This window comes from Somniosus microcephalus, unplaced genomic scaffold (genome assembly GCF_052327205.1).
Source record: "Somniosus microcephalus isolate GS21.2 unplaced genomic scaffold, FLI_Smic_1.0 unresolved_chr2, whole genome shotgun sequence".
Lineage (NCBI taxonomy): Eukaryota > Metazoa > Chordata > Chondrichthyes > Squaliformes > Somniosidae > Somniosus > Somniosus microcephalus.
The window spans coordinates 42,585,968-42,597,545 of NW_028225180.1; the positions used below are offsets into that span (position 1 = coordinate 42,585,968).

Consider the following 11,578-nt stretch of genomic DNA (forward strand, 5'->3'; position numbering starts at 1 on the left):
ATTCCATTTGCCTTCCGAATTATTGCTGTACTGCATGCTAATTTTTTGTGGTTCATGTACGAGGACACCCAGATTATGCTGTACCACAGAATTCTGTATTCTCTGCATTAAAACATATTTTGCTTTTTATTCTTCCTAACAAATTGGATAACCTCACATTTTCCCACATTATACTCCATCTGCCAAATATTGCCCACTCACTTAAACTATCTCTATTCCTTTGCAGACTCTTTGTGTACTCCTCACAACTTGCTTTCCCATCTATCTTGGAAGCGTCAGCCAATTTGGCAACAGTACACTCGGCTCTTCATCCAAGTCCTTATTATAGACTGTAAATAGTTGAGGCCCCAGCACTGATCCATGTGGCACCCCACTAGTTACATTTTGCCTGCCTAAAAATGACCCATTTATTCAGAATCTCTGATTTTTTTTATTCTGCCAATCCTCTATCCAATATATTATATTACCCCCAACCCCGTGAGCTCTTATCTAGCTCTCCACGTGTGAGACTTCTACTGCCTCGTAAAGATGCACAAAGCCAACACACCCGGACGTCCTAGTGTATCAGGCAACGGAACCCTGTGTGAGAACCTCACTGGATACGTCGAGGGCATCCTGAAACCCATCGTACAGGGTACCCCCAGCTTCTGTCGCGACACTACAGACTTCTTACAGAACCTCAGCACCCAAGGCCCAATTGAACCAGGAAAACTCCTCGCCACGATGGACGTCTCGGCACTCTACACCAGTATCCCCCACGATGACGGCATCACTGCTGCAGCCTCAGTACTCAACACCAACAACAGCCAATCTCCAGACGCCATCTTGCAACTCATCTGCTTCATCCTTGACCAGAATGTCTTCACCTGCGACAACCAGTTCTTTACACAAACACACGGAACAGCCATGGGGACCAAATTCGCACCCCAATACGCCAACATCTTCATGCACAATGTCGAGCAAGACTTCTCCGCTGCACAGGATCTCCAACCAACGCCATACACCAGATATATCGGTGACACTGTCTTCCTATGGACCCACGGCGAAGAATCACTGAAAAGACTACATGATAACATCAACAAGTTCCATCCCACCATCAAACTCACCATGGACTACTCCTCAGAATCGGTTTCATTCTTGGACACACGAATCTCCATCAAAGACGGACACCTCAGCACTTCACTGTACTGCAAGCCCACGGTCAACCTCAGGATGCTCCACTTCTCCAGCTTCCACCCTAACCACGTAAAAGAAGCCATCTCCTACGGACAAGCCCTGCAAATACACAGGATCTGCTCAGATGAGGAGGAACGCGATGGATACCTACAGATGCTGAAAGACGCCCTCGTAAGAACGGGATATGACGCTCGACGCATCGATCGACAATTCCGATGGGCCACAGCAAAAAATCGCATAGACCTCCTCCGAAGAATAATACGGGACACAACCAACAGAGTACTCTTTAACGTCCAGTACTTCCCCGGAGCAGAGAAACTACGCCATGTTCTTCGCAGCCTTCCACATGTCATCGATGATGGCGAACACCTCGCTAAGGCCATCCCCACGCCTCCACTATTTGCCTTCAAACAGCCACCTAACCTCAAACAGACCATCGTTTGCAGCAAATTACGCAGCTTTCAGGAGAACTGCGACCACGACACCACACAACCCTGCCACGGCAACCTCTGCAAGACATGCCAGATCATCAACACAGAAACCATCATCACACGTGAGGACCCCACCCAACAGGTGCATGGTACATACTCATGTGACCCGGCCAACGTTGTCTACCTCATACTTTGCAGGCAAGAATGCCCCGCAGCATGGTACATCGGGAAGACCATGCAGATACTGCGAAATCGGATGAACGGACACCACGCAACAATCGCCAGGCAGGAGTGTTCCATCCCGGTCGGGGAACACTTCAGCAGTCAAGGACATTCAGCCTCCGATCTTCGGGTAAGCATTCTCCAAGGCGGCCTTCGAGACACAAGACAACACAAAATCGTAGAGCAGAAACTGATAGCCAAGTTCTGCACTCATGAGGACGGCCTTAACCGGGATCTTGGGTTCATGTCACGCTACATGTAACCCCACCTGATGCAGGGTCATCCAGACTCGAGTCGACATTGGCTTGTTCTCTCTGCACAGATGCGGCCGGGCCTGCTGTGACTTCCAGCAAAAAAAATGTTTTTTTGACTGTTTTTTGTTTTTCATACAGACCCCAGCATCTGCAACATTTGACCCCTTGTGACCCCACCTCATTGTTCTTTGATGTAATGTTTTTCTGGCCAACCTGTTTGGACACCATTCACACCTTTGATTGCTGTGATTATCACTCTGCCGAGGTGCGATAAATGGCAGTTAGAAAGATTACCTGTAATGATCTGGCATTATTCTCTGACTATATAAGCTGTGTCTTTATGCATCTCTCCACTTCAGCTGACGAAGGAGCAGCGCTGCGAAAGCTTGTGATTACAAATAAAACTGTTGGACTATAACCTGGTGTTGTGTGACTTCTTACTATTATCTTGTGCAGTAACCTTTTATGCGGCACCTTATCGAATGCCTTCCGGTTCCCCTTTATCCATCCTGCTCGTTAAATCCTCAAAGAACTCCAGCTAATTTGTCAAACGCGATATCCCATTCAAAAAACCATATTTACACTGGTTGATTTTCTTATGATTTTCTAAATGTCCTGCTATTACTTCCTCAATAATTGATTCCAGCATTTTCCCGATGACGGATGTTAGGCTAACTGGCATATAGTTTACTGCTTTGTGTCTCTCTCCTTTCTTGAGTAGGGAAGTTACATTTGCGGATTTCCAATCCACTGGGACATCTCCAAAATCCAGTGAATTTTGTTAGATTACAAACAACGCATCCACTAACTTTGCAGCCACTACATTTAAAACCCTAGGATGTAGGCCAACAGGTCCAGGGGACTTGTCATCCTTTAGTCCCATTAGTTGCCTTGTAGATTTTCTCTGGTGCAAGTGCTTGTTTTAAGTTCCTCCAGCCCCATAGCCCCTTGATTCACAAGTGTTATTGGGATGTTTTTGTGTCTTCTACCATGAACACCGATACAAAATATTTGTTGAAAGTCTCTGCCATTTCTGTTTCACATTATTAATTCCCAATTCTCAATCACTACGGGACTAACAATTACTTTAGCTACTCTCTTCATTTTATATAACTGTACAAGCTCTTATTTTCTGTTTTTATATTTTATTCTAGTTTACTCTCATATTCTACCTTCTCCCTCTTAATCATTTTTTAATCATCCTTTGCTGGTTTCTAAAAAAAATATCAAACCTCTGGCCTACCTCTAATCTTTGCATCATCGTATGCCTTTTCATAAGAACAAAAGAACATAAGAAGTAAAAGCAGGATTAGGCCATATGTCCCCTCGCAACTGCTCCACCATTCAATAAGATCATGCCTGATCATGTACCTCAACTCCAGTTTCCTGCCCGATCGCCATCTCCTTTGATTCCCCCGGAGTCCAAAATTGTATTTATCTCAGCCTTGAATATACTCCAAGATTCAGTATTCACAGCCATTTAGGGTAGAGAATTCCAAAGATTCGCAACCCTCTGAGTGACAAAATTCTTCCTCATCTCGGTCTTAAATGGCTGACCCCTTATCCTGAGACTAAGCCCCGTAGTTCTAGACAATCCAGTCAGGGGAAACCACTTCACAGCATCTACCCTGCCAAACCCCTTCAGAATATTTTATGTTTAAATTAGATCACAACACATTGTTCTAAACTCCAGAGAATATCGGCCTATTCTACACAACCTCTCATCGTATGACAGCTCTCTCATCCCAGGAATCAATCTAGTGAACCTTCGTTGCACTGCCTCCAAGGCAAGTATATCGTTCCTTACATAAGGAGAATATAACTGTGCACAATTCTCCAGGTGTGGTCTCACCAAGGCCCTGTACAATTGCAGCAAGACTTCCTTATTCTTATTCTCCAACCCCCTTGCAATAAAGGCCAAAAAGCCATTGACTTCCTTATTGCTTGCTGCACCTGCATGCTAGCTTTCTGTGTTTCTTGCACGAGGACACTCAAATCTCTCTGAACACCAACATTTGAAAGTTTCTCACCATTTAAAAAATATTCTGTTTTTCTATTCTTCCTACCAACGAACATAACCTCACATTTCCCTACATTATACTCCATCTGCCACGTTACTGCCCATTTACTTAGTCTATATTGCAGACTTTTTACGAACATATGAACATACGAATTAGGAGCAGGAGCCGACCACTCGGCACTTCGAGCCTGCTCCGCCATTCAATAAGATCATTGCTACCATGATATCTTTTCACCCCCTTGCTTAACAAGAATCTATCTAATTCTGCCTTGAAATATTCAAAGACTCTGCTTCCACCACCCTCTGAGGAAGAGCTACAAAGACTCAAGACTCTCTGTGAGAAAAAAATTCTCCTCATCTCCGTCTTAAAAGGGCGACCGCTTATTTTTAAACAGCGACCACTAGTTCTAGATTCTCACACAAGAGGGAACATCCCCTCCACAACCACACTGTCCAGATCCCTCAGGATCTTATATGTTTCAATCAAGTCACCTCTTACTCTTCTAAACTCCAGCGGATACAAGCCTAACCTGTACAACCTTTCCTCATAAGAAAACCCACCCATTCCAGTTATTAGACTAGTAAACCTTCTCTGAACTGCTTCCAACGCATTTACATCCTTCCTTAAATAAGAAGACCAATACTGTACACAGTACTCCAGATGGGGTCTCACCAATGCCCTGTTTAACTGAAGAATAAGCACCCTACTTTTGTATTCAATTCCCCTCACAATAAACAATAACATTCTAATAGCTTTCCTAATTACTTTCTGTACCTGCATAGTAAGCTTTTACGATTCATGCACTAGGACACCCAGATCCCTGTGCATCTCAAAGCTCTTCAATCTCTCACCAGTTAGATAATATTCTTCTTGACATGAATCTTGTCATTCATGTGGAAATAACTTATGAAATAATACTGGGTGGCCTGCTGGTGGCGCTGTCCGGGGAGAGTATAAATACTCGGACATGGGCCCAGCTTGCTCAGGACAGTCTTTAACAGGAACTAGTGAAGAACACAACTAGATCTCCATGTTGAAAAACAGTTGATTAAAGCCTTGTTTAATACTCAGACCAAGTGCCTAGTTGTTTTCTTATGTCACTTCTTTTTTATTCTTCCTGCCAAAATGGACTACTTCACTTTTTCCCACATTATACTCCACTTGACAGATCTTTGCCCACTCACTTAACTTAGGTATATCCCTTTGTAGCCTCTTTATGTCCTCTTCACAATTTTCTTTCCTACCTATCTTTGTGTCATCAGCAAATGTAGCAACCATACCTTTGGTCCCTTCATCAAGGTCATTTATATAAATTGTAAAAGGCTGAGGCCCCAGCACTGATCCCTGGGGCACAACACTCATTACATCTTGCCGATCAGAAAATGACCCATTTATGCCTACTCTCTGTTTCCTGTTAGCTAGCCAATCTTCTATCCATGCCAATATGTTACCTGCTACACCATGAGCTTTTATTTTCCACAATAATCTTTGATGTGGCACCTTATCAAATGCATTCTGGATATCTAAGTACAGTTCATCCGCCGTTTCCCCTTTATCCGCAGCACATGTTACCTCCTGAAAGAACTCCAATAAATTGGTTAAACATGATTACCCTTGCACAAAACAATGTTAACTCTGCCTGATTACTTTGAACATTTCAAAGTGCCCTGCTATAAAGTCTTTAAAAATAGCTTCTAACATCTTCCCTATGACTGATGTTAAGCTATCTGCCTTGTTGTTTCCTGCTTTGTGTCTCCCTCCCTTTATGAATAAAGGAGTTGCATTTGCTATTTTCCAATCTAATGCAACGTTCTTCGAATCTAGGCAATTTTGGAGAATTACAACCAAAGCATCAACTATCTCACTAGCCACTTCTTTTAAGACCCTAGGATGAAGTCCATCAGGACACGGGGACTTTTCAGCCCGCAGCTCCAACAATTTGCTTTGTACCACTTCCCTGCTGATTATTATTTTCTTGAGTTCCCCCCCTCCCTTCCATTTCCTGATTTATGTCTATTTCTGGGATGTTACTTGTATCCTCTATAATGAAGACAGATGCAAAATACCTCTTCAATTCAACTGCCATCTCCTTATTTTCCATTATTAATTCCCCAGACTCACTTTTTATAGGACCAACGCTCACTTTGTTAAAACTTTTCTTTTTAAAATATTTATAGAAACTCTTACTATCTGATTTTATATTTCTAGCTAGCTTTTTCTCATACTCTAAATTTCTCTCCTTATTATATGCGCAATTATATGCTTTTTCTTTAAGTTTAAACTAACTGTAACTTTCTTAGTTAACCATGGATGGGGGGTCCTCCCCTTGGAATGTTTCTTTCTTGTTGGAATGTATATATTCTGTGTATTTTGAAATATCCCCTTAAATGTCTGCCACGTTTTGTGTTCTCTTCGCAGTTTACAATCCCAACTAGCATTTTATCATCAGCAAAATTTCCTTCAATTTGATTGCATCCTTAGCTTCCTTAGTTAGCCACGAATGTTTCATTCTTCTCGCAGAGTCTTTCTTTCTCACTGGAATAAACCTTTGCTGAGAGTTATAAAATCTCTCCTTATATATCTGCCACTGCTTTTCTACTGACTTACCCTTTAATCTATTTTCCGAGTCCACTTTTGCCAACACTGTCTTCATAGCTTTTTAATTGTTTTTATATAAGTTCAAGAAGTAAATGATCCTCCACTCGGTTTCACATTGTCGTGTGCTGTTTTATTGTTTTTTTGACAGATTTATGTTTAATATTTTTGATTTGTCGCGTTTTTATCTTAAATTATTTTAATTTATAATTGTGATTGTTATCCACTCATTATATATATAGCTGGATGTGATTCCTCTGGTCATAAAGGCAGTGACATTGTGCGTGCGTTCATGGAGATGTGTCCTACTTGGTGCTTCTATTTGAAAATATTCACCAATTCTCTCATGGTGTCAGCACCTGACTAATGAGAACTGTAGGAAGTGAGGATATTTACTGCTCTTCCACTAATATTATAAATAATGTATAATATTATGTAGCATTTAACTTTAAAGAGTGAGGTGATGCACAGCATTGATGAGTGGAATATTGAGGGTTCTTGCAGCATGAAGGAACGCAATAAATAGACAATTGGTAGCTTTGCCTGCTGTTTTACAATCACAATTCTACAGTTGTGTGCGTGTCTCGCTGTGTGTGTGCCCACACATGAGCGTCCAATCAAACTATCAGTCAGCGTTATTTCCTTTCCCCACTGGGGAAACGTAAAAGTGAATCTGTCATGGATCAGTACTTTTTCCAAACTATTGTTGAAGTTATTCTCCAGCTTTAATTTGTAGCCAAGGTTGAGAACTTGCGAACGTCAGGTATCTGCTGTTTCAATCATGCTGATATTGTGTAATAAACACAATACAGAAACAATTTGCATTTCCTCAGGGCTTTAAACAAAGAAAAACATCACTGGGTGCTTAAAAGGAGAGAAATCAGTCAAAGGATGGGCGCTGAATAAAGGAGGGGGAGGGGTGCTCACAACGTTGTCCAAAGAACTGAGTTTCAGGAGCGTCTTGAAAAGGAGGATAATGAGCTGGTGAGGCTTAGGTGGGGAATTGCAGAGCAGAGAGCCTTGACAGCTGGAAGCACGGCCGCCACTGAAAGGGTGAGGAGAGGGTGAATTGCAAAACAGAGCAGAGACAGAGGAACAGACAGATCTTGGCGGTGGGGGATTGTAGGGCTGGAGGAGGTTCCAGAGACTGGGAGCGTCAAGCCCATAAAGGGTTCTTTTCTTTGCAATTTGTAACTTGCCTGTTCAATGACCATTACAGTTCAACAATGTTCCCTTTAAGCTAGCGACCCCACACCCTACGGGCTCGGCCCCACACCTACACCCCACTGACCCAGCTCCACACCCCACTGATCCAGTTCCATACCGACACCCCACCAGCTCAGCCGCACACCACACTGAACCAGCCACACATCAACACCCCACTGATCCAGCCCCACTCTCCACCGACCCAGCCACACACCGACACCCCACTGACCCAGCCCCATACCGTCACCCCGCTGACCCAGCCCCACACCCCTCTGACCCAGCCCCACACCGATACTCCGACTGAAATTTTACATTGTTAAAAGTGGTAAACTCCTCCTTATCATTTACGAATCTGAATAAACAGCATCCCTCTACAAATTCCTCAATTGCCTGTTCTCTTCTCTTCTATCCCGAGTGGACATTATGAACTTGGACAACTGGCAATTGCCGCTTTGTGATGGGGCTTGATCGGGTGGATGCAGTGAGGATGTTTCCACTGATGGGTGAGACTAGAACTAGGGGGCATAATCTTAGAATAAGGGGCTGCCCTTTCAAAACTGAGAGGAGGAGGAACTTCTTCACTCAGAGGGTAGTAAATCTATGGAATTTGCTACCCCAGAGAGCTGTGGAAGCTGCAACATTAAATAAATTTAAAATGGAGATAGACATTTTCCTAGCAGATAAGGGAATTAGGGGTTACGGGGAGAGGGCAGGGAAGTGGACGTGAGTCTAGATTCAGATCAGTCATGATCCTATTGAATGGCGGAGCAGGCCCGAGGGGCCGTATGGCCTACTCCTGCTCCTATTTCTTATGTTCTTATTTTCTTATGTTCAAATACAGCAACTTGTCAATTGTGGGGCTTCGATCTGTTAACAGCATGTCAGGGAGAAAAAGGCATGTTTAAAGTTATTAGTTGATTATTGCTGGGGATAATAGCAGTTTGGAGTTAGTTTATTAATGCAGAAGGTTACAACCATTTCATAAAAGCCTACTAATTTCAGACATTTAACTCAATTGAGGCCAATTTATTGAGGTTGCTATGTTTTTGTGTTTAGCTTTTGGTGTTGCGGTTAATTGAGTTAGATTAACGAAATTACTGATGATTCACAGAGGCCTGGAGGGATTGGCATTCAAACACGCTGTGGAGACTACAATAGGAGGTATAATTACTTATTTAGAAGAGCTGTAATTATACCCTGAATGGAAGTAGGGTCGGTGCTGTGGAAGAGCAGAGAGATTTGGGGCTACAGATTGCAAGGACATTAAAAGCAACACCTGAGAATGCCATGATGAAATTGCTGAAATTCTAGGTTCAAGCGCAAGGTATAGAATATAAAACCCAAAACCTAACAATCAGCCTATATAAAGCTTTAATAAGACCTCAGTTAGAGTATTGTGTGTACTATTGAGCTCTGCATTATAGGAAGGCTGGAAACTATAAAGAGGGATAAACACAGATTCACTGGGCAGCTGCCGGGTCTGAGTAACCACAAATATGCAGAAAACTTTGAACGTTGGTGGTTTTTTTTGGTTAAAATAACGCAGATTGTGGGGCTACATGATAGAAGTGTTTACAATTATGAATCAGTGTGACAAGTTTGCTGGAGGTTATAAATATTTGTGTTAGTTTAATAATGACAGATGTGATAGCCAGTGGCAGGTATCTTCGTGCCTGTTGGTAATTTCTGTAGTTAGTTGTTAGCAGCAGAGTAGTGATGGGATTCTATTGAAAATGTGAGTAATTATTTTCGTTAAAAGATTTCTAATGGAGACCCGCCTACCTTTTCATAATTTGAGTAGTTTCTTTCTATATAAAGGCTAATGCTGGGATGCTCCTACCTGTTGGTAATCTGAGCAGTTAACTTTTGTATAAAGATCAGTGATGGAATCCTGCTACCTGAAGTTAGTTTGAGAGTCTGTGGGGAGACTGGTGGAGACGTCACTGTCTGAGCACACACTCACAGAATAGCTGCATCCCCGGCGCTGGGGAATATATAAGTCCACAGGATACTGGCGGTAGAGAGGAAGGGAGACAATAAAATCGTAAAACACAGGAATGAAGCTTAGAAGATACTTTAACCTTACCTTGAAACCGCGAGAATTTCTGTCACTATTTCCATGTAGATTATGCCAGTTACAACTTTATTATTTCACTACAACCAATCAGGTAGAAATTCCTTGACTGATTTGAGCAATTCACAAATTGTGAATTTGAGCTGATCTTTGTTCTGTGAGACTCAAAACTCCACCCACTGTGTGGAAGCTGCTGCCCGCCCTCAGTATGGATTTCAACTCATACATTCCTCATTTGCTTAAGATCAGGGAACGACATCTCTGGTAACTTCAAATCCAACCAGTTTGACAATTGGATTACGCTTCACCTATGAACACAGATAGAGATAAATTTAACTTGGTATGGCCTTATTCCAGGGAAGTTCACCTGATCAGATACATGGTTGGAAATAAATTGTCACATTTCCATCTGAGACATTATTAAAGTTCGCATCGATTTGCTGATGTTTTGGCTTTGAGCCCAGGGTCCCAGAGCCAGTTTCTTGTCAGTGAGCTGAGAGGAGGCTGTTTCTGTATGTGAGGACATTAACCATTTAACCGCCGAATGAAATTATCCCTGAGCATCAATCGTGTCAGTTACTGGGGGAATGAGTACTGACTGTCCACAGTTATATTTATCATTGTGAATCTGGAGCAGATACACCCATTACATTGTTAGACACAGAAGGGACCAGTCCTTTGCTGTTGCTATAAAGCTTGTTCTTTCCTCATTTCCAGGGTGGTTCTCTGACAATAATATATACCCCCTCCCCGGGATGGAAGTGCCCGAGCGAAAGTGTTCGAAGATAGTTTGTGGTGATAATTCCGAGGGCAGATTGCGATATTTCCCTTTTTGCTCTCTAATCTGCCCCTCAGAGTTATCAGCACAATCTGCTCTCCAACACTTTCTCTCGGACAGTGTCATCCCGGGAAGAGGATATTTATTACTGTCTGATAACCACCTTGATAATGAGGAAAATGTAACCTTTATAACAGCTACAGCACATGGGTGATCTTTACTGTATAGTTTAATTCGGCGGTTAAATGTTTGATGTCCTCACGTACAGAAACAGCCCCCTCTCAGCTGACTGACAAGAAACTGGCTCTTGGGCCCTGCGCTCAATGCTCAAACATCAGGAAATCGATGCGAATTTTAGCAAACACTATCCAGAAGGAAATGTAACAATTTATTTCTCACCATGTGTCTGTTTTACTGAACTTCCCTGCAGCAAGTAGAGATAACGTTAAATCTATAACTAGCTATGCTCACACTTGAATTGGGAGCACATTGTCAAACCACTAGAATTTGAAGTGTCCAGAGAGGCCGCTCCCTATTCTGATGCAACTGAGGACTCTTTGAGTTGAAATCCATCTTGAGGGCGGGCAGCAGCTTTCACACAGAGGGCGGAAGTGAGGCCCACAGAACAAGGATCAGATGAAATTCACAATTTGTGACTTGCTCAAATAAAAAGGTACTTCTACCTGATTGGTTGTATTGAAATAACAAGGATATAACTTGTCAAATCTACACGGAAATAGAGAGACAAAAAATTCTTGCGGGATCAGGGTAAGGTTAATATAGATTCTATGATTAATTTCTGTGTTTTATTTCATTTCTCC

The 11,578-nt window shown here is 42.5% G+C and overlaps 1 protein-coding gene across 1 annotated transcript; it reads left to right on the forward strand.

Moving 5' to 3' along the window:
* Nucleotides 1–723: 723 nt before the first annotated feature.
* On the forward strand, nucleotides 724–2,091 carry LOC147092574 (uncharacterized). Its single transcript, XM_085975740.1, has one exon. The coding sequence runs from the start codon at nucleotides 724–726 to the stop codon at nucleotides 2,089–2,091; it is 1,368 nt and encodes a 455-aa protein (XP_085831866.1).
* Nucleotides 2,092–11,578: the final 9,487 nt, after the last annotated feature.

Excerpts from the sequence above, each read along its gene's own strand:
- LOC147092574 (XM_085975740.1), top strand. The coding sequence starts at position 724 with ATGGACGTCTCGGCACTCTACACCAGTATCCCCCACGATGACGGCATC.